The sequence below is a fragment of the Ipomoea nil genome, unplaced genomic scaffold, assembly GCF_001879475.1.
Source record: "Ipomoea nil cultivar Tokyo-kokei standard unplaced genomic scaffold, Asagao_1.1 scaffold1129, whole genome shotgun sequence".
NCBI lineage: Eukaryota > Viridiplantae > Streptophyta > Magnoliopsida > Solanales > Convolvulaceae > Ipomoea > Ipomoea nil.
In genome coordinates this window covers 1,262,252-1,285,135 of record NW_017617557.1, presented here as the reverse complement: position 1 = coordinate 1,285,135, position 22,884 = coordinate 1,262,252, and the positions used below count along the sequence as shown (strand labels likewise).

Here is a 22,884-nt window from a genome sequence, read left to right as displayed (position 1 = left end):
GACAATTTTGCCCCTCAGATTATAGACTAAATGCTAGATAAAATTTTTCCGGTCAAATTTGACTGTCAATTTGGCCGGAGTGACCAAAATTGACAAAAATTACATAGTCAAGGTACTAAATTGACACTTTTAAAAGTCAGGTGCTGAAATTAACAATGCCCCTATAGTCATGTGACCAAAATTGAAATTTTCTCTATTAAATATTAACCTACAAAACTTATAGAGTTGAGTTTGAACAATTTAGGGTTTCTACGCCTACACTGAGACTCAAAACCTAGACCTCCCATATAAAGGAGCAATCGGATACCAGTGCACCACAAACCACTTGGTAATTTAAGATTTTTTGGCTCAAAACAATGTCGTTTTGAATGAAATAACTCATTTAAAAAAAGAATAGAACAATAGTTAATTGACCGACTAGGCGACCTATTTGGTGCCTAGGCAGCCTAATCGGTGCCTAGGACGCCTAGTCGGCGCCTAGGAGGCTTAGGCGGTCAGTGTCTAGGCGGCCTAGAGTCCTAGACGCCACTTAGGCGGCCTAGTCGGCCGCCTAGCCGGTCAGGCGCCTAGACCACCGATTATGGTGATACGCTAGGCGGCCAGCCATTGCCTAGCGCCTAGGCGCCGATTAATCGGTGCTTAGGCGGGATTTTTACAACATTGAGTCATAGTATAAATAAAAATGACGATCGATATTTAAACAATTTACATTTAAAATTATTTGTGTATCGGGAAAGCCTTCGTTGTGATATTAGCCAAAAAAAAAAAAATTAGAAAAAGGTAAATCAATTTAGATTGTCTATAATTAACCAAAAAAGCCAATAGATAACATTTTGCGGTTACAAAGTCAATTCCTTGACCAATTTTGTTAGGTTGCCCCAAATTATTTATGCATGGTTTAATATGTTTGGTGAATTACTTTTACAAGTTTGAACAAATGATATTGAATGTAACATTGTCGACATCGCAATCAAGAAATATTCATTCAATTTCTTGACTAATACTACGTATTATTTTAATTTCCAAGATGGCATGCCATTTGCAATGCGTACGTGAAACATGGAATTCATTTGCAAATAAAGAAAATCATGTCTTGATTTGGTTTGTTTTGTTGAAAAAAATGTTGTGAATAGACTTGTATCATCCTGTAAATCGTTAAGTTGTTGTTAGTTTTACGGGTTAGTTTTGACTAGTTGTCGACGGGTTAATACAACCGTTCAGGTGACAAAATATAATATAAATAAATAAGATAAAAGAAAAATAAATTAGACACAATATTTTTTAATGTGAAAAATTGAAAGGTAACAATCACAGTGTTTTTTTTTTTTTGGGTGTCAAGTCAAAATCCATTATCTTTGCAGTAATCTTGTACATGTACATTTTTTGTATAGAGAGCCATTAGGTTCATGCTATTTTATGGAATTTTGCAATATTGGTCGGGTCGATGAAGATGATCAATTATGATGTAGATTGATGAAGAAGATGTCTCTGCATGAGCAGCTCAACTGGTTATAGGGGTGAAGTTTGGGAAAGATGATCAGGGATTGTTACCATGGTTTACATCCTCTCAGATGTTCTGTTGGACCCTTAGGATTGGAGATTCAACCTCTTGGGAAGAATGAAGAGGATGCCCCTTGCTTGTTTCCAATTATGGTCTTATGGTAATTGAGTATTTATAGTAGAGTGGAATATTTTAGAATGTATATAGTAGGTGAGTTTAGGGAAGAAAAAAAATATTTAGGAAAGTAGAGCTATTTTATGTTGACTTGATTGTCCTTCCATAAATGTTAGACGTCATATAATTGTCTTCCTTTTAGTGATGTCTGATCGTCACTATAAATAGGCAAATTATACTGTGCTGGTGCACAGTGCATTGTGCGCTCTGGACCAAAACGACGTCGTTTTGTACTTTTTTCGCGTATTTACTGTTAACCTCTTTAAAAAAATTCATATTTCGAATGTACAGAATTGTATAATAAAAAACACAGAATTTTATACCTGAAAACACATCATTTTTATAACTGAAAATTCCCATGTTTCGAATGTGCAGAATTATATAATAGAAAACACATAATTTTATACCTGAAAACACAAAATTTTATAACTGAAAATTCCCATGTTTCGAATGTACATAACTATATAATAGAAAACACATAATTTTATACCTGAAAACACATAATCTTTTTTAAAAAGATAAAAAATCTCCTGTTTCGAATGTACAAAATTTTATACTTGAAAACACATAATTTTATAACAAAATACAAAACGACGTCGTTTTGGGAGGCACAGGGACGCACATTGCTATGTGCGCCCTGGTGCACGGTATAACGATTGCTATAAATATTACTCCATAACTTTGACTGGTCCGCCACACATACTTGGGCCTTCATCGAACACCTGCCACTCCCAACAAATAGACTACTCCTGGGCCGATTGCCTAGGCCATGGCAAATTATTGTGTGGACCATAACAAAAAGTACATTTTTAATATACTAAATATATATTATTTGTGTATTGAATGTACATTATATAAAATAATATACTTTTCCTGAATACAATGTACATTATTTATATACTAAAAATACATTATTTTTGTACTAAATTTACATTATTTTATAACATACAAAATATGGTTCACACAGCTTGTGTGGATCATGGTCCACACAATAATGATTGCTGGGCCATAGTACCCCATCAAACAATTGTATTATTGCTTGTATTTCAAAATGCAACTGATAGCATTATAAAATATGTCTGTGTAATAAAACAATACATGGTCATTGTAATAACAAAATGACACGAGTTAGATTTGTGCCAACACACTTTTTATCGACCTCGTTACACATGACCTTCATAGTATAATATAATTTACCTCTTTTACATAATTAATGAACTATTATATATGATGATACTCAGTGCATACCCTTGAACGGTATATAATTTGTTTAATGAAATAATTAATTAATCGAATGCTGACAAAAGGAAATAATACAAAGGATATGTATTCACGTACCGCTGTATTGCCTGTCATGTCATGTTGCATTGTAACCTGTCATGTCATCTAACATTAATAAATTTAATGATTGATTGAACAGATAGAATGATAAAAGAGCTTAAACAGTAATCTAGTGATTGATATATTGCATGTAAAATTAATTTTCACTGATAAGGGGCCGTTTGGTTCACGGAATGTTAGATTACTTTAGGGAATGTTAGATTATTGGGAATATTAGATTCTTATGTTTGGTTAAGATTGAGGTATATAATATAATTATGTTTGGTTTAGGGTTATATATATATATATATATATATATATATATATATATATATATATAAAAGTTAACATAAAATATATATTTTTAAATAATTAGAATGAATTGAAAATAGCAAAATTTATAAATATCCAAGGTTATCTCACATTACCTAAGAAAATGAAGGGAATCACATTTCCTTTAAGGGGGCGTTTGGTTCAGGTTATATAACATAACCAAAGGAATGTGACATTCCAAAGCTCACATTTCAGTGTTTGGTTCATATTATCTTAGGGAATCTAACATTCCCAAGGAATGTCACATTCCCTCCACATAGGATTTTGAAGGGAATGTGATTCCCTTCAAAATCTTAGGTAATGTAAGATAACCAAGATAACCTTGGTTATCTTTAAGGATATTATAGTGTGTATAAAAGATAACCCTAAACCAAACATGATTATATTACATACCCCAATTTTAACCAAATACAGGAATCTAACATTCCCAGTAATCTAACATTCCCAGCAATCTAACATTCCCTAAGGTAATCTGACATTCCGTGAACCAAACGACCCCTAAAATCCTATGTGGAGGGAATGTTCTATTCCCTAGGAATGTTATATTCCCTCAGATAGTATGAACCAAACATAGGAATCTAAGCTCAGGAATGTCACATTCCCATGGTTATGTAATATAACCTGAACCAAACGCCTCCTAAGAGTTAAATTTTATACCTTGGCACCCTAGGTTGGGATTATTATTGCGAATGCAAAAAGTATATAGTTTAGTGTTGGATATTACTTCTAGCAGTAAAGTGAGTGTTCAAATCTTGTCACCGAGGTGAGTTACGTTCCTCGTGTACATAAAAGTTCATAGTTTTGTGTTGGGTGTCGCTTCCAACGACATAGTGGGAGTTCGAACTTTGCCACTCGATTGAGCTCATTGTACACACATGAGTGTATAAGTTGGTGTTGAGTTTTGAAGATGGACATGCTAAATTTATCTCATTATATACTCAATACAAAGGGCATTACTTAGTTTGTGAAGCATCCAGAGCAACAACAAAAGCATCGGCAACAAGGCCAACCCGAAAAATGTGGCGAAAGAGAGAGGGGCCCGAGCCATCTGCCTTTGACACAAAAAAGAGGGGATACGATCAGATCGTGGAAGAAGGAGACAAAGAGTTAGAAGAGGAACCCGCATAACGCAAAAAACATGTTAATGGTAAAACTAAAAGGCATAAGATCACGATAAGAATATTGATGTAACTATTGGTCATGGTCCGCCGTGATCAATTTTGTTGAATAAAAAAATTGCTTCTACTCTTGTTCACGGAGCCCTTTGTGTTAGCATAGTGGGAGGCCGAGGCCGTGTCTTCGAACTCATTTGAATGAGGCATCTCCTCGTTCCCCAAAAAAAGAGGAAGAACTAGCACACTCTATTCCCTAAGGGTCGGCACGGGATCCGATCACGCTAGCTACCCGACGGAAGGACATTTTCTTGGTCAAGCTCAAGGCTTGATTACGAAAACGCTATCCCCTACTACCAGTATAGGGTCTGGCCTCGCTCACTGCCCTACAGATTACAGAAGAACCGACCTTTGACCGGGCCCACAGCTGGCCAAAGTGAGCTATGAACACACAAAAAAATTCAATATATAAATTAAAAAAAAACTATTATAAATAAATAAAAAAAACTAATTTATACAAAATATATATGTTTCAAAAATTATAATCAACATGTTTCTCTACGCGCGTAGTCTGTAGGCAAAGGGATGGTGACAAAATATTCGATGAGTTTACACTATTATTACTCTCTAGTTGACTTCGCTACTATCTCAACTTAGGAGTAAGGGTTGGTGACGGAATAATTGGACAACGTACTAGATCCGATTCGGTGGGCGTGACTCATCAAAGCAGTCAAACAACAGTCAGGGGCAGAGAACAGATGGAACAGTTTGAAGTGCCAAAGCATTAAGAGCACCGCCTCATTAAAAATAAGAATTATGGATGACAATGTCACTTAGTAGGAGGCCGTTGCTATCATTATTGTAATCGTTACAGGTTTATAGTATAAATGCTAACCCTATGTATCAAGAGGGGGACACACTCTGTTTCTTGTACGAGTTCTACTATATGGACTCCCAAATTCTACTCCATCATTTTTACTCCTTGAGGTGGCAAACCATGATTTGTTATTTTCATCATGTGGGTCCACAGAAAAGTGTCCACATAAAAAAACAAGTGAGCGGGAGTACAAGTTTAGAGTATAAAATAGAAGTATACCAAATATTTTCCTTCTTGTACACAAACCATAGCAATACAATTGTCTATGTTTACTAATACATAAAATATATCCGGTAAACATTATTACCGCCACAGGGTAAAGTAGGAAAATAAAAAAATACAAATATGAACCATTCATTTTATCGAATAGTTGGACGAACATTTTTTAGTTCCCATTATAGGCCCAACTTTCTTAGCTTTTTATTAATATAGTAGATAGTAGATAGAAATCTTTGTCAGCCAACATTATGGCTACAACAGATAGAGAAAGTATCGAACATATACTACCTTGTAATAGAGTCAATAGCAATCGTTATACCCTACACCACGGCGCGCGTAGCACTGTGTGCCACGCGCCTCCCAAAACGACGTCGTTTTGGGGTCGTTTTGGGAGGCGCGGTAGGAAGTTGCTGTGATTATGTATATTTGTTCACACAATTATGTATATTTGTTCATACAATTATGTATATTTGTTCATACAGTTATGTACATTTTTTATACAATTATATACATTCTTTTTATACAATTATGTACATCCGAATCAGAAAATTTATGTGTATTATGTTAAGAGTTGATGTGTATTATGTTAAAAGTTTATGTTTATTATGTATTATGTTAGATTATGTGTATTATCTTTTAAAAAGAGTGTATATTTTGTTATATAATTATGTACATTCATGTATACAATTATGTGTATTCTAGTATAACATTATGTACATTTTTGAACATGGGTTTTTTTTTAAAGAAAAATTAACAGGGACGGGAAATTTCAAAAATAAATAAATAAATAAAACGACATCGTTTTGCATCTGGGTGCACAGTGCAATGCGTGCCGTGGTGTAGGATATAAATTGCCAGTCAATAGTACTAAAAAAAAAGAAAGAAAGATAGAAATCCTTCAATATAAAAAAGAAAAATTTTCATTTGCGGATCAGCCCGGTTAAGTTGGGCTTCTTAGATATTAGGATTCGGTAAGCCCAATAGGTTGCGCCGACTTATCTTTCATAGATGCAGAAGGACACGGATTGACTCCTAAATTCCTAATAAATATCAGGAAAATCGATTTTCTAAATCTTTTGTAGTTTCTCTCTAGGGCTCATCGAACTTCTTCCTCAATACACTCTAGATTCATTACAATAGTCGTCGTCTCTGCTAATCGTGGGCGTTTCGGGTTTCGGTTCAATTTTTTTCAGTTTCGGTTTCGATTTTTCGGTTTTAATAAAGTTAAATCATTCGGTTCGATTTCAGTTCGGTTTGAAACGGTTCGATTTTGGTTCAGATTTAATTCAGTTCGGTGTTCGGTTCGATTTAAGATCCCCAAATTTTAACATTTCCTAATTTTTCGAACATACTACCAAACAATACATATTCACATAATCCAAATTCAAACTCTAAACATTATATAACAAAATAGCAATCTAAAATTCAAACACAATACTAAGTACTAATTACCAAACTCAGTTAACGTTTTTGCACAACCGACTCTTCAGTTGGTTCAGTTGAAATATTTTTATTGATAAGACAAATAACCATCTATCTGTATAGTTGATATTAAAAGAACTAGTGTCAATTACTATATGCTAGTGCACTCGAAATATATTTCAGTACTAGAAAATAATTATAGTGCACTGAAAGTCAAAATTAGAATGACTATAAAGTACATTAAATTTATTATAAAAAAAACATAAAACTAAAGAAAATACTGAATATTGTAAATATAACTCAAGTTAGATATAATTTTGAAGTAAAAAACAATTGCGATAAACAACAAAAGTGCAATGTAGAAAACCAGTTATAAAGAAATCAAATAAAAAATTTAAGTTTCGATACCAGTAAGAATGAGAACTGAACGGCGGAGCAGGCATCAAGAAACTTGAATTTACTTCTTTATTATTATTATTATTATTATTATTATTATTATTATTTATTTATTTATTTATTTATTTAAAAAAGTTATATAGCATTCAGTTCGGTTCAATTTTTGCCAAAAAGTTCAATTTCGGTTCGGTACTAAACCATTCGGGTTACAAAATCCCAAACCGTTCGATTTTCTATTACTAGTTCGGTTCGATTCAGATCGATTTGGTTCGGATAAACCCCTACTTTATTCAGACATTTTCTTAGTATTCAAGATGGAGAATGAGAACAAGGATCCATATGTACATTCACTATTTTGATTGAAACAAGTAATCTTTTTGATACATTCTCAAACCTATGACACTGATACAGAGTTTGAACCAACTTCAAATTTGACAATATCACATCAGGCTTGAGGAAATAACTAAAGGATAACATATTATCAACATCTCAATGCAGAAAATCCCTCATTGGATCATCATGGTGGATCTTCTTCATCCTATATGCCTCCATTTCTTCGGGTGTGACCTGGAAGGCAATTACATGAATGGTCCAGATTACAACAGGATGAGGATTGAGGAGATGGGGTATGAATACAAGAAATGAAATGAAATGAAGAGAGCAGCATACCTCATTATCATACTTCACATTATATTTCCGTTTCCTTTCATCTGTCACTTCTCTTCTCCGTTCATCCTCCTGGTTATACAACGTAAAACATGGATCAAAAGATGTTTTTGAATTCATAAAAACCCACATGTAAGGAGAAATTATTGGTTGTGAAAGGACATACCTTTTTGAGTGCTTCAGCCAATTTTTTGTCATCCAGAACCAAATCATCCGGTACATCAGTTCCCCATGTAGCAAGTTTCTTCTGCTCAGTTGGTGTATGGGCATCTGGATGATTCATAATCAATTTAGATGATATACAAATGGACACACATATATACAAATAACATAAAACTTGGAACAAATGCTCAAAGCAAAAATACTTTGAACTGGCAATATTAACTTACCTTCTGTAGCTTCTTTGCGAGCAATATTGGCCTTCATTAGATCACCTGCAGCTTCAGCTGCTTCAATTCCAGCTGTTCCTGTACAATAACTGTTTCGGATGGTCTGTTTGCAACACTTGTAACCCCATTGGTGGTCCTTCCACCAGGAACCCCAAACAGTAGTGTGATTATTGATGAAGACGTCCTCTTCATATTTACTCCTAGGAAGTGACATCTCCTGCAGACAAAATGGCATTGATCTTGTTAGACCCGAATAAGATTATTCACTAAAGAAAACAACAGGCAGAACACAAATGCTGCAATGACATATTCCTATTCATTCCAAACTTTCCATATAAGACAATGGGGTTGGTACTGTTTATGCAGATGAATTTCCATATATGCAGTTAAGGTAAAAATGTCAAATACATATTCATGAACTCTTATTTCAAATATTACCTGTCCCTTCACAATCCTGCCAGTTCGATCATATTCAACTTCTTTCTCACTTTGGCCCAGTAAAAGTTCTCTAGGAAGTGTTTCCTCACTAGCTGCATTGCCATATTTATCCATGATGGTGTCCTTGGTCTGGCCCTTCAATTTCTCTTTACTGACTTTATAATTTTTATAAAGCAATTCAGCTTGGGAGGGAGCTGCTTGCATATGGATGTCATGGCCCTTCTCAAAAGATTCCCAAGCATGAATATTGAGCTGCTTGAACTCCAGTGCTTGACCACTTAATCTATTTTGGTTATCCCCCTATAACACAACCAAACCACAGATCAATCATTGAATATAAGCAAATTACTAATTTTTTTTAAATAACACTATTAAAACAAAACTTACAGCATAGAACTTCTCATTTGGATCCATATCTGGAAGGGGGTCTTCACGCATGGACCGGGTTTTGGGGTCATAGTGGGCAGAATTGACATCAAGATTAAGAAGATATTTGGCAGTATCTTCTCGAATACGTAGATTCCTGAAAAGAGAAAAACATTAAGAGCGTTGAGATGTTAAGCATTTTTAAGAATATGCATGTCAGGGGATAGTATATATATATATAAAACTCACCTGACAGTCCCAGTGCTACCACCTCCTGTAGTGCGCACACGCTTCTCGACCTTTGCAAAATCCATCTGCTTACTTTCATCAACCTTCGTTTCATCTACCTTCAAAGCATCTTCCAAATCTTCATCATCGCTAGCATCACCTTCCTGATTTTCATTATTGTTCTTCTCCTCCAACTTCTTAAGCTGCTGTTCCTTCAGATATTTCTTTCTAGCTTCATCCCTGGCTTCATATCTATCAACAACATGGACATAAGAAGCAGCATCATAACCATTCCAGCGGTCCCTTTTACCATCATAATCTAGCTCAAACTGCTCTACTTTCTCATCTGGGGCAATACTTTTCCCTGTCCACTTTGCTCCTAGTTTACGAGGCCTTTCCATACAAGATTTGGCAGTATGGGTCATTGCTCCACAGCTGCAGAAAGTATTTCAAAATTTTAGTGAAAGCATTAACAAAAGAAGAGTGGAAGTACAACACGTTAAACTCCTCACAAAACCAACAGGGAATTATACTAGGTTCTCACTGCTTAACACAATTTTGGAAATAAAAAGAGATAATAAAACAAAAGAATTTGCTGTCTGACTTACTTCTCACAGGCACCTTTTCTATATTTGTCAGCCTGGTATATCTTGGCACCCCTGTCGTACCATGACTTGGTATAATTAGGATCTGACTTCCATTTCCTTTGATGTTTTAAGCTCTAAAAAACATTCAAGTCAAAGGTATGCAAGTTATAATTCATCCATAACAAGTAATGCATATATCACAAAGGAAGAAAAAAAATGTCCAAGTCAAATTACAAACAGCATAAGATAAGAAAACATACAGGTTTCTCGGCATTGAGATACCAAGGTGCTGAGGACATATACTGTGGAATGTGAGGGTTAATTTCTTTTCCATCCTCATCAAGCTCAGCTGGTGCAAGCCCAGCCTTTCTTGCCTCTTCCAATTCCAACTGTTTCCTATGGTCCTCTCTTGATTTGAATGCAACTGCGTTTCCCACAATTTAACATGTTATTTCAGAGTAATTCAAAAACAACAACAACAACAACAACAACAATAATGAACTTTTTTGCCCTAATCACAGAAGCTAAATAAACTACAAAAACATAACCTGGAAAAAACCGTTCCCAGAATTTAACAAGTTATTTCGGAGTAATTCAACAACAATAGTATGTAGTTTAATAATAATAACCCTCCTAGTCACATATGCTAAATAAGCTACAATAAATTAATTTGGAAATAACGTTTACACAATTTAACAAGTTACTTCGCAGTAATTAATTAATAAACAATAGTAGTATTTTGTTTTTAAATCCTACTAATCGCAGAAGCTAAATAAGCTGGAAAAAACGAACGGGATTCACCAAATGATCGAAACTGAAATCTAACTCTAGATATTTATGCGTATATCAAAAAATTGAAGTAAACCTAAAGTAAAGAGCTTCCGAACAATCAACTAAGAACACAGTCCACAAACAGGTCTACTGGCATCGAGGTACCAAATTGATAAGGTGATAAGGAACACGCATACATACAAAAGAACGAAAAAGGCGAGAAAGAAAACCTGAAGCAGTAGCCATGATTAGCAGAGACGACGACGATTGAATCTAGAGTGTATTCAGGAAGAAGATCGATGAGCCCTAGAGAGAAACTGTAAAAGAGTTAGAAAATCGATTCTCCTATATTTATTAGGAATTTAGGAGAGAGCAATAAGAGTAAGGTGTGTGAGATGTTATGAAATAGCTGAAAGCAGAGGCTCTACACAGATAAAGAATAGAGAACTTTTGGTCTACGATGAAGAGGTATTTTATGTCACTGGTTAATGTATTCATTCTCCTGAAATTAGATTGTTTACACAGATTTATGCACTACCAAATAGAGGTTCTACAGAGATTTATGATCTACACACATTTTTGCTCTACACAGCATTTCATTTTTTGTGCTCACTGTATTTCATTTTCCTTATGCTAATGTTTTATATATGTTTTATTTATTTCACTAATCTTATGTGTAGGGAACCTTCAATCATTTGAACATGCAAAATAATGATGTAAAAAAAATACAACTGTGTATAAATTTTACCTTTAGGTTAACTGCTGTAAACAGTCCTTTACGCAGTATTAGTACTGCAACAGTGCTGTCTCAATCCACATGAATTAATGACTTTACGAGTGGTGCTTTGACGGTAACTACAGTATCTGATCTATTGAAAAAGAAGCAGGTTAGATTCTATAGTTCTATAAACCATGAATACAGTAAAGAAAACAGATTATAGATTAAATAAGATTAGGTTACATAAGACGGAGTAACCAAGTAATTTGGTAAACAGTGATGTTTCAACCGGCTATGTAACAAATAACAGAACTGCTATTAAATCAAGATTTGTGAAAAATGGGGCATCAGAATTATGTTTCATCATTTGCCTTATACTTGGTAGAAAAAGGGTAGTATATTTTCCATAAATAAACAATAAAGAATTAAAACTGTTTTTATAATTTTTTGTTGTGTTGGAAATTATTGACAGGTAGAAGACAAGCAGCAGTGCGAAGCTTTCAAGAGGTTATTTTCAAAATAATTCTATAAATCATCAAGTATAGTTTGTATTTAGGAAAACTTAACATGAAACAAACAGTGTAACTTAAACTAATAGTCCATAACAATTATCTATATATATATATATATATATATATATATATATAAACCACTAGATTTGGACCAATCAAATGGTTCTGTAAGCATTGAAAATTTAAATAATACCGTTAGACCGTGGTGGATAATTGATCATTAAATTAATTACTTTAATTAGGTTAATTGAATTAATATTTATTTAATTGGGTTAATTAAATGGCCCATTAAATAATTAATTAGTTTAATTACTTAATTAAATGTAATTGGATGTTGGATTGTTCGGCCCGAGATGATGAAATATTTAATCGAGTTGGACCAGGCTGCTTGGATGAATTGGGTAGCCTAATTAGCGGGCTTGACCTGGTCTTGACCCACTAAAATTATATGTGGGTTATATAATTTTGAGGAATTTGAATATTTGATATTATTTGGAATTTTAATGAAATCATGAACCTGGACACAATGGTGTCCCGATACATTCCTTAATTTAATTAAAGAAATTAAATTAAATAAGGAATTAAGAGTTGGTTGGAGATTTTCTCTCACCCTCACCACTATAAATAGTGGTTTCATTTTCAAGAATTGGGGCTGGAAATCTGCATATCGAAGCTCTGCCGAAATCTCGCCAGGATATCGTCTGGAACACGCCCGCAGTTATATATATACTGTGTATATTGCGCTGAGGAATACGCCACTTGAACACCGGAAGCCCTTCTTTGAAGATCAAGCTGCATATTAGCCCTTCATTGAAGAACAAGCTACATAACTCTGGAGGCCCTTCAGCAAGGAACTACTTCCAGTTCGGCATAGTCCCGAACTCGGCATCCTTCCAGTTCAACATACCTTGAACTCGGCATACTTCAGGTTCGGCATACTCCCGAACTCGGCATACTTCCAGTTCGGCATAATTCCAACAGGGAACTACTTCAAGTTCAGCATACTCTGGACTCGGCACACTTCCAATTTGGCATATTCCAAATTCGGCACACTTCCAATAGGCATACTGCTAGTAGAGAATCAGAGGACTTATCACATACAGAGATTGTACCCCTTTCTGTTTGATATATACTTGATACTACTTGTAACCGATACTTTGAATTTTGAATATATACAATTCAAGTTTTTCGCGTTTACATATTTTGGCACGCCCAGTGGGACCACTCTGCCTCTCATCTCTCTACTACTACTATATCTCTACCTGCGCATCAAATGACATCGAACAAACCCATGTTCAGGAGGACCTATGCCCAAGTTACCAAGTCCAAGTCTACGCCCGTAGCTAGCTCTGGCACTACCCAGAAAACGCAAGGTCCGCTGACAAGGAACCGCGCAAAGGATTTGGGGGTCCAAGTGCCTGAACCTCAGTCCATGGCACGACGGGTGGTTCGAAGGCTCGACAAGGCCCCTGCTGCCTCAAAGGCAATTGCTTTTGCTGGAAGTCCACCCTCGCCCAAGGGAGCTACCGATGGGGGTAGTCCAACTTCTATGCAAGGGAATGCTAGTAGCGGGAGCACTTCCCCCGTAACTCCGCCACATCCATTATGGAAGGCTGCACCTGAGTGGTCGCATGTCTACAACGTCATGCCGGCCATGGCGACAAACACAGAGTCTGTGGAGGAGCAATTAGCTAGAATTGCTAAGTCTCTGGAAGGAATGGCTGTCACTCTCCAAAATCAAGAGAAACGGCTTAACACCCTCGATAATAGGGTAGGAAGCATCATGGAGGAGCAAGGAAGCCGTGCTCCAGGAAAGCAACCTGAAGGGCAAGAAGAGGTTGGTCAGCAATCACCACCACCTCATGTTAGCCATGTGGTAGGAGAAGCTGCTTCCCACTTACCTCCAACTGAGAAAACTATTCCAGTTACCGAAGGCATGATACCGGTGGATTAGTTGAAGGACTACATAATGGGGGCCATCAAAGGCAAGTTGGATGAAGGCCAACCTTCATATTCCTATGCTAAGCCCTACACACAAAGAATTGAGGAGTTGAAAATGCCCTACGGCTATCAACCTCCTAAGTTCCAGCAATTCGATGGCAAGGGAAATCCCCGACAGCACATTGCCCACTTTGTGGAGACATGCAATGATGCAGGGACTTATGGCGATCTGTTGGTAAAGCAGTTTGTCCGTTCATTAATGGGAACTGCGTTTGATTGGTACACTGACCTTGCGCCCGGCTGCATTGATAGCTGACATGATATGGAACGTGAGTTCTTAACTCGTTTCTATAGCACAAGGAGAACGGTCAGCTTCTTGGAACTCACCACTACTCGCCAATGGAAGGGTGAACGCGCCGGTACCTACATCGAAAGGTGGAGGGAACTATGTCTGAATTGCTGATAAACATTATTTTTGTTGTTATTTTAAATAATTTTTTATAGTTAAGCTGCAAATAATTGATTAATTTTTATCTAATTTTATTTATTATTGACATAAGTAGTTTTGTTAATATTAATCTATTTTAAGATTATTTTTATTAAATTTGTCTATTATTTGAATTATATTAGAACAATAATTCCTTAACCCCAATTTAATAAGATTATTATTATTATTATTATTATTATTATTATTATTATTATTATTATTATTATTATTAGTAGTAGTATTATTATTATTATTAGATTATCAGATTAGATTAGATTAGATCTGTCCATTTTGTTAGGATCAGGACTTTAATTAATAAAATATGAGAGAGGCGCAGCTTCATCCCATCGGCTAACGAAGATTCGGTCCGGTCAGCTAAAGACCCGAAAGAAGAGCCGATCCTCATTCTCCTGCGACATCTATGCCAAGAATTGAATAGTGTAAGGAGAAGCAGTCGAAGGCTATAAATAAAGCAGCGAAGCTCCTCACCGCCATTTATCACCTTCATCACCGACAACGGAATTTCACCACGAATTACCACCCACCATCAATTTTACTCCGGATCAATTCCGGAGGCGAGCTTGGAGGTTTCCGGTTTGGCGCTGGTAGTGCTGATTCGGCAGCTTCTTCCCAATTCTTCTATTTCTCTGTTCTTCAATTTGTTCAGTGCGGCGATAGCAGAATCTGATCGGCAACCTTGACAGTCGGCAGCAGCTTAATATTCCTGGTTCTTGTCCCCTTTAATTTACATTGCACTTTGGTGAATTGTTAATGGTCACTTCCTCAATTTCTGTTTGTTCCTCAATTTACATTGCATTATGTCGAATTGTTACGGTAGAACCTATTTGCTTATTTAATTACATCACAGTACATTTTGTTTAATTCCTCTTTCGTCAATTCACAGTAAAGTTTTGTTTAATTCCTCTTTCTTCAAGCCACAGTGCATTATTTTGTTTAATTCCTCTAAACCCAATTTATGTATTGCTACTGTGGAACCTAGTTTGTAGTATCAATTTGCTCAACTCTATTACATTAGCTATCAATTTCTTTAGTATTTGCTACATTTTCTATTTCAATTCATCTGAAATCTGCGTTAATATAAATTCAATGTTGTCAATCAATTGAGTTTTATTCCTTAGCTTCCTGTTTTATTAATCTTTGGCATTTGATTTAAGCACTTTAATTTGTCAAGCACGTTATTTTAATCTGATCGATTTCCCCTGCTATTTCATTTCGTTGCTATTTTATTTCCTGCTTTGTTTTCTACTGCAATTTCGCTAGTTAAGTCCATTCTGAACGTCAATTGGTTCTAAGCACATTAAATTGTTAAGTAATCGTTTTAATCATTTTCAATTTATTAAATTGCATCATATCAACTTCCTCTTGGGTTCGACCCTTGCCTTTGCACACTACCACTACACTGACTCGTGCACTTGCGAGGACATTATATATTTAAAATTGTCCATCAATTTTTGGCGCCGTTGCCGGGGAATTTGTTTACGTTGCAATTTATTTTTATTTTTTAGTAGTTGTTTGTTTTTTTTTTGCAATTTTTTGTTTCCTTCTTACAGTTTAATCTTGTTTGCTCATTAGTCTAATTTCAGCACAAATTCTTTTCTGAACGGCAGCAACAACAATTTAGCTTTGGCATTTTTTTCACTTCCCAGGGTTTAGAATTCAATTGCATGTTGGCAGTGATTTTTATTAGTTTATATATATCAAATTGCTGAAGGGTTAATTTCTAAAACTTTGCAAATTGATTTTTCTGGTCTTTGTTTGTTTCCTTCCGTTTAATTGCAGTACTCTTTTGCTTTAATTTTCAATTCCCAAATTGTGAACACTTTTTATTTAATCAATTCCCAAATTCTAAGCTTAGTTGCTGTTTATTTTATTTATTAATTTTAATTACTGATTTTTACTAAATTGTTTAATTTTAGGGCGCGATTTGTTTATCGTTAATATTTTGTATTAATTTCTTTAATCGGTTGGTAATATTAGACTTAAAATACATAGTTAGAAATTATTTCTAATTCATGTTCCGACTTTTTTGATTTGATTGTTATTTGACTTTCTGATTCATATTGATTCTAGTTTGTTTACTGTGCAATTTGATTCCTTTTTCCATTTCTCTTTTCACTTTTTCAATAATTGTTTAGTATTCAATTCAATAAAATATTGTTTTATATCTGTTTTTGTTTTCCCTATCCCTTGATTTATTTTTATTTTGTTTTCCTTTTTCTTAGTAATTGTTTTTCCCCCTTTACTTACCATTACCTAAAAAAAAAGTACAAAAAAGTACTTAATAAGTGTTTAGTTTTCTCTATTTCCGTTTTACTCTTTATTCATTATCTTATTTATTTATTTGTTTGAGTTTATTTATCTTTGTTATTTTATTTATTTATTTTATGCAGGGTCGTCGTTCTTTAAACCCTAAATTGTTACCTTTAGACGACCATATTAATAGGAAAAAGAAAAAAATATTAGTTTTTGAAAATCCAGTTTTTAAACCACAAGAAACAACCACTACTATGGATGCACTTCCTCCAGCTAACCCTAACCCTAACCCCAATCCTAACCCCAACCCCAGGCCCAACCCTAATCTGATGAAAGACTTTGGTAGGCCCCAAGTAGGCAATTCACCTTCTTGTATAGTGCTTACCAATGCAGGAAGAAATTATGAGCTTAAGACGGTCCACTATAGTAAATTGCCTTCTTTTCACGGCTCGGCGACCGAGGATGCCCTTACCTTCATCCGGGATTTCTACGGGATAGTCCAAAACTTTCCGTTGAATGACTTGACGGAGGATGAATTGAGAATGAGGTGTTTCCCGTACACCTTGAAAGATGCAGCAAGGACATGGTTCATGTCTCTCACACCAGGTTCCCTTCGAACATGGCCAGAAGTGTACAATAAATTCATAAGTAAATTCTATTCTCATGCTAAAACTGCGGAATTAAGAAGGAAAATTGCAACTTTCTCGCAAGTTGAGGGCGAACCGTTCCATGAGGCATGGGAAAGGTTCAAGATGTTGCTCATTCAATGCCCCCATCATGGTTACCCATTGGAGCTGCAAAACCAAACCTTCTATGATGGTTTGACCCAAGCCTGTCAATCGATAGTTGATAATGCGGCTGGAGGTGCCATGGGAGAAAAAACTGCGGAGGAAACCTTAGCTTTGTATGAAATGCTAGGAGCAAACTCCCAACAAAAGAGCATAAGGGGACGGACACCAGGTTTGTATGAAGTTAGCTCAAATCCTGAATTGACGACTTATATGTCTGAGTTAACAAAACAAATGACAAGCATGTGTTCCATGATGAGTATGAACCAAAAGAATGCAGCTATGATTGAAGGAAATGACAATGTTGAGCATGCTAATGCAATGAACAGTTTTAATCAGAGGCCGAGAAATGACCCATACTCCAATTCTTATAATCCGGGTTGGAAAAATCACCCCAATTTATCTTGGGGTAATAACCAAAATAATTTTCAACCAACTGCTCCGCCTCAACCAAAAAAACCATCTGTGGAGGATGCTTTGCACAATTTTATACAGGTTTGCAATAAACGGCAGGAAGCTAGTGAGCAGCGGTTTCAACAAGTTGAAGCTTCCATGAGAAAATTGGAAGTACAAGTGGGGCAAATCGCCGAATCTATGCAACGCCATGTACCAGGTAAGTTACCTAGTCAATCTGAGAAAGCTAAGGTTATGGTTGTTTTAAGAAGTGGTAAAGTTATTAAAAATAATGCGAATACCACTTCTCGACCAGCCGAAATAGTTGAAAACTTACATGTTGATGATGTTAATAAGGATGAACCCAAGTTGCATAAATCCGTTGACCCTTATGTGCCCCCTAAGCCTTATGTTCCCTCAGTTCCATTTCCTGGTAGATTGAAAAATTCAAAATTTGATAAATCATTTTCTGAAATTTATGATTTGTTGTCAAAAGTGCATGTGAATTTGCCTTTGTTAGACATGATTAAAAATATGCCTGCCTATGCTAAGTTTTTGAAAGAACTGAACACTAGAAAGCGTAAGTATGAACATAATGAAAAAGTTTTCATGTCTAGAACTGTCAGCGCTGTTTTACAAACTGACTTGCCCCCAAAATTAGAAGACCCCGGTAGTTTCATAATAACTATTACAGTGGGGAATTCTAAGAAAGAAAAGGCAATGCTTGATTTAGGGGCGAGCATTAACTTGATGCCATATTATGTCTATTTGCAATTGGGTTTGGATAAATTGAAATCTACTACAATGTCCCTTGAGCTTGCTGATCGCTCTGTTAGATATCCTAGGGGCATTGTAGAAGACGTTCTGGTCCAAGTTGATAAATTAATAATTCCTGCTGATTTTGTTGTGTTAGACATAAATAAGGACTGTAATCATAAGCAGGACATGCCCATTCTGCTTGGCCGACCTTTCATGGCCACAACAAAAACAATGATTGATGTCCAAAATGGAAAATTAACTATGTCTGTCCTTGATGAGACTGTTGAATTTTCCATTCTGAAATCAATGAAGTTGCCTGAAAACGATACTAGTCATTGTTTTGCTGTAGATGTTTTAGATTCAATAATTTCTGCTGAGTTTTTAGATGCATATCCATTGAAGGTCGAAGAGATTGAGGCTGATGAAGTCCAACCTGGCCAAAGCCCAATAAAGGAGGGGAATGGTGAAGGAGGTTCAGTTACAAGCTGTTTGGAGCAAACCAAAGAAGTATACCATTCTTCAATTGAAGCTGAAGTTCCACCCAAGCTTGAACTAAAACCTCTTCCTAATTCTTTGAAATATGCTTTTTTAGGTCCAAATAATACTTATCCTGTAATAATTGCTTCTAATCTTTCACTTGAGCAAGAAACAAGTCTACTAGAAGTTTTACAAAAATATAAAAGTGCAATTGGTTGGACAGTAGGTGATATTAACGGAATAAGTCCAACGGTGTGTATGCACCGGATCCTACTTGAAGAAGGAGCAACTCCTGTCCGTCAACCTCAGCGCAGGTTAAATCCAAACATGAAGGAGGTTGTACGCGCAGAAGTTCTAAAGTTGTTGGACTCGGGTATTATTTACCCAATTTCAGACAGTAAATGGGTAAGTCCAATTCATGTAGTGCCAAAAAAATCTGGAATTACGGTGGTCACTAATGAAAAAAATGAATTGACCCCAACGAGAACAGTAACTGGGTGGCGCATGTGTATAGATTACAGAAAATTAAATGCCGCCACTAAAAAAGATCATTTTCCTTTGCCCTTTATTGATCAAATGTTAGAAAGATTAGCTGGGCATGCTTATTATTGTTTTCTTGATGGCTTTCAAGATTATTTTCAGATTCCTATTGCACCTGAAGATCAAGAAAAAACGACGTTTACATGTCCCTTTGGCACTTTTGCTTATCGCAGAATGTCATTTGGGTTATGTAATGCACCTACAACCGTATGATGTCAATATTTTCTGATATGATTGAAAGATATGTTGAAGTATTTATGGATGATTTTTCTCTATTTGGAGATTCTTTTGATGATTGCCTTGCTCATTTATCTTCTGTGCTTGAAAGATGTGTTAAAATGAACTTAACTTTGAGTTGGGAAAAAAGTAATTTCATGGTTAAAGAGGGCATTGTTCTAGGGCACATAATTTCTGACAGGGGCATAAAGGTTGATAAGGCTAAAATTGATGTTATTTCTAAATTATCTCCCCCTACATCTGTTAAAGAAGTGCGAAGTTTTCTTGGTCATGCAGGTTTTTACAGGCGTTTCATAAAAGACTTTTCAAAAATTTGTAGGCCTTTATGTAACCTGCTTGCAAAAGATGTTGTTTTCAAATTTGATGATGAATGCTTATCTGCTTTTAATTTTTTGAAAGAAAAATTAACTTCCGCTCCCATTCTTACTGCACCTAATTGGGAGTTTCCTTTTGAAATAATGTGTGATGCATCTGATTATGCCATAGGCGCTGTTTTAGGACAAAGAATTAATAAGATGCCTTATGTGATTCATTATGCGAGTAGAACTTTGGATAATGCCCAGGCTAACTATACAACTACTGAAAAGGAGTTGTTGGCTATAGTCTTTGCATTAGAAAAATTTCGTTCTTACTTGATTGGTTCTTTTATTCTGATCATTCTGCTCTAAAATTTTTGTTGGCTAAAAAAGATGCTAAACCTAGACTAATAAGATGGATTTTGTTGTTGCAAGAGTTTGATTTAACTATCAAGGACAAGAAAGGGTGCAAGAATGTGGTAGCTGACCATTTGTCTCGTTTACCCAAAGTAGCTAATAATTGTTCTAATTCTGATATTCCTATCAATGACATGTTCCCAGGTGAACAATTGCTTTCTTTACAGAATACAGAACCTTGGTATGCTGACATCGTGAATTATTTAGTCTCGGGTCAATTTCACCCAAGCTTAAATTCACAAGGAAAAAAACATTTTCTTTCCAAAGCAAAATATTTTTTTTGGGATGAGCCTTATTTGTTTAAAATTTGTCCTGATCAAATAATTAGAAGGTGTATTCCTGAGTTTGAACAACAAAATATTTTGAATCACAGTCACACTTTAAATTGCGGAGGACATTTTAGTGGGAAGAAAACTGCATCGAAAGTTTTGCAGTCCGGTTTTTATTGGCCCACTTTGTTCAAGGATGCGTATGAATTTTGTGCTAAGTGTGATAGATGCCAGGGGACTGGTAATATAAGTAAGCGTCATGAAATGCCTCTCTCAAATATTCTAGTTGTTGACCTGTTTGATGTTTGGGGAATTGATTTCATGGGGCCGTTTCTTACTTCCTTTGGTTATAATTATATTCTTGTGGCTGTTGATTATGTATCAAAATGGGTTGAAGCTGTAGCTACTAGGACAAATGATAGTAAAGTTGTTTTGAAATTTCTGAAAGATATTTTTGCCAGGTTTGGGGCACCCAGAGCTATTATTAGCGATGAAGGTACCCACTTCTGTAATAAACTTTTTGCAGGTCTTTTGAAAAAATATGGCATTACTCATAAAGTAGCTACTCCATACCATCCACAAACCTCTGGTCAAGTAGAGGTGAGTAACAGACAAATCAAAGGAATACTGGAAAAAACGGTGAATCCTTCCCGGAAGGATTGGGCCATCAAATTGAATGATGCACTGTGGGCTTACAGGACAGCCTACAAGACTCCAATTGGCATGAGCCCATACAGGTTGGTATTTGGGAAGGCTTGTCATTTGCCAGTAGAGTTAGAACACAAAGCCTATTGGGCTATTAAATTCTTAAATTTTGATTTGCAGCGGGCTGGTGGAATAAGAAAATTGAATTTAAATGAATTAGATGAAATAAGGAATGAGGCCTATGAAAACTCAAAAATCTATAAAGAAAGGGCTAAAGCTTACCATGATAAATTTCTTTTGAGGAAAAATTTTGAACCTGGGATGAAAGTTTTGTTATTTAACTCTCGTTTGAGATTGTTTCCAGGTAAGTTAAAATCTAGGTGGACAGGGTCTTTTGTGGTACGTGAAGTATTTTCTCATGGTGCCTGCGAGATTGAAAATCCAGACACAGGTGAAAAATTTAAGGTAAATGGGCAACGACTAAAACAGTACCTCGAGGGTGATCCCTCAGTCTTGAGTATTGAACAGATAGAGTTACAGGACTCTAAATGCCCATGTTGTCCAGCTACAGACAATAACTGAAGCGCTATTGTGAGGCAACCCAAATCTCTTCCCCTTTTCTCCTTTATTTTCATGTTGTTTGTGTTTCTCTTATACTTTTTGTTTGTTCTCAACATTGCGGACAATGTTTGAAATAAGTGTGGGGAGGAGATTTCTATTTTGAAATATTTGTCAATCTCTTTAAAAAAAAATAAAAATAAAAAATTTTACTTTTAAAAATAATAAGAACTTGAGCCTTTACCCAATAAGCCTTTTGACTAGCCTATGATGAAAATTATGCATGTTTTTGTCAACTCTTAGTATGTATAGTGCATGTGACTAGTTGTTAATCTCTATTCTTATATTTTTGAATATCTTTGTTTCAAAAAAAAAAAAAAAAACCAAAAAAATCAAAAAAAAAAAAAAAAACATAATTAGAATAGGAAATACCTTTATGTGTTCTGTACAATTTCTTTAGTAGTTTATATGCATCTTTCACTTTATTTTTCCTTTTTCAAATTCTTAAATAAATTCTTGAGTGCTATAAATTGTGGTGTAGTGTGTTGGTTCAAGGATCATCTTTATGACATAAGTGAGGTGAAAAGAAAAGATTATAAAAAAGATATTAAAAAAATAAAATAAAATAAAAATAAATGAGAGTGTTCGGTTATTAAGTTATTTATTTTGCAAATCTAAGAGATTCTACTCCGCTGAATCAGTCATCTATACACATGTATAATAAATAAATCAATAAGTGTTGTGGTCTGGTTTATGAGTACAGACAAAATTGAA

At 35.3% G+C, this 22,884-nt stretch overlaps 2 protein-coding genes across 3 annotated transcripts; one reads left to right on the top strand and one right to left on the bottom strand.

The window, feature by feature from the left end:
* Window positions 1–7,740: 7,740 nt before the first annotated feature.
* Window positions 7,741–11,656, bottom strand: LOC109183541 (pre-mRNA-splicing factor SLU7-like). Of its 2 annotated transcripts, XM_019333646.1 has the most exons (11): window positions 11,548–11,656; window positions 11,030–11,116; window positions 10,289–10,452; window positions 10,050–10,162; window positions 9,463–9,876; window positions 9,235–9,370; window positions 8,848–9,147; window positions 8,410–8,626; window positions 8,187–8,290; window positions 8,024–8,092; window positions 7,741–7,921 (listed from the first exon to the last, which is right to left on the bottom strand). In XM_019333646.1, exons 2-11 carry the CDS (start codon window positions 11,043–11,045, stop codon window positions 7,844–7,846), a joined length of 1,611 nt encoding a protein of 536 aa, XP_019189191.1. In that variant the 5' UTR covers window positions 11,046–11,116; window positions 11,548–11,656; the 3' UTR covers window positions 7,741–7,843. The 2 variants fall into 2 exon arrangements, with proteins under 2 accessions (XP_019189191.1, XP_019189190.1); XM_019333645.1 differs by lacking the exon at window positions 11,548–11,656 and having other exon boundaries at window positions 11,030–11,144.
* A 9,560-nt stretch (window positions 11,657–21,216) lies between these two features.
* LOC109183542 (uncharacterized protein K02A2.6-like) lies at window positions 21,217–22,038 on the top strand. Its single transcript, XM_019333647.1, has 2 exons — window positions 21,217–21,644; window positions 21,917–22,038. Exons 1-2 carry the CDS (start codon window positions 21,229–21,231, stop codon window positions 21,918–21,920), a joined length of 420 nt encoding a protein of 139 aa, XP_019189192.1. The 5' UTR covers window positions 21,217–21,228; the 3' UTR covers window positions 21,921–22,038.
* The last annotated feature ends 846 nt before the right edge of the window (window positions 22,039–22,884 follow it).

What these genes read in the sequence shown, in the direction of transcription:
- LOC109183541 (XM_019333646.1), bottom strand. An exon ending in TCGCAAAGAAGCTACAGAAG is followed by an intron (nt 8,291 to 8,409) that starts GTAAGTTAATAT and finishes TGAATCATCCAG; the next exon opens with ATGCCCATACACCAACTGAG. An exon ending in TGGCTGAAGCACTCAAAAAG is followed by an intron (nt 8,093 to 8,186) that starts GTATGTCCTTTC and finishes TTGTATAACCAG; the next exon opens with GAGGATGAACGGAGAAGAGA.
- LOC109183542 (XM_019333647.1), top strand. Translation starts at nt 21,229, where the DNA reads ATGGGGCCGTTTCTTACTTCCTTTGGTTATAATTATATTCTTGTGGCT.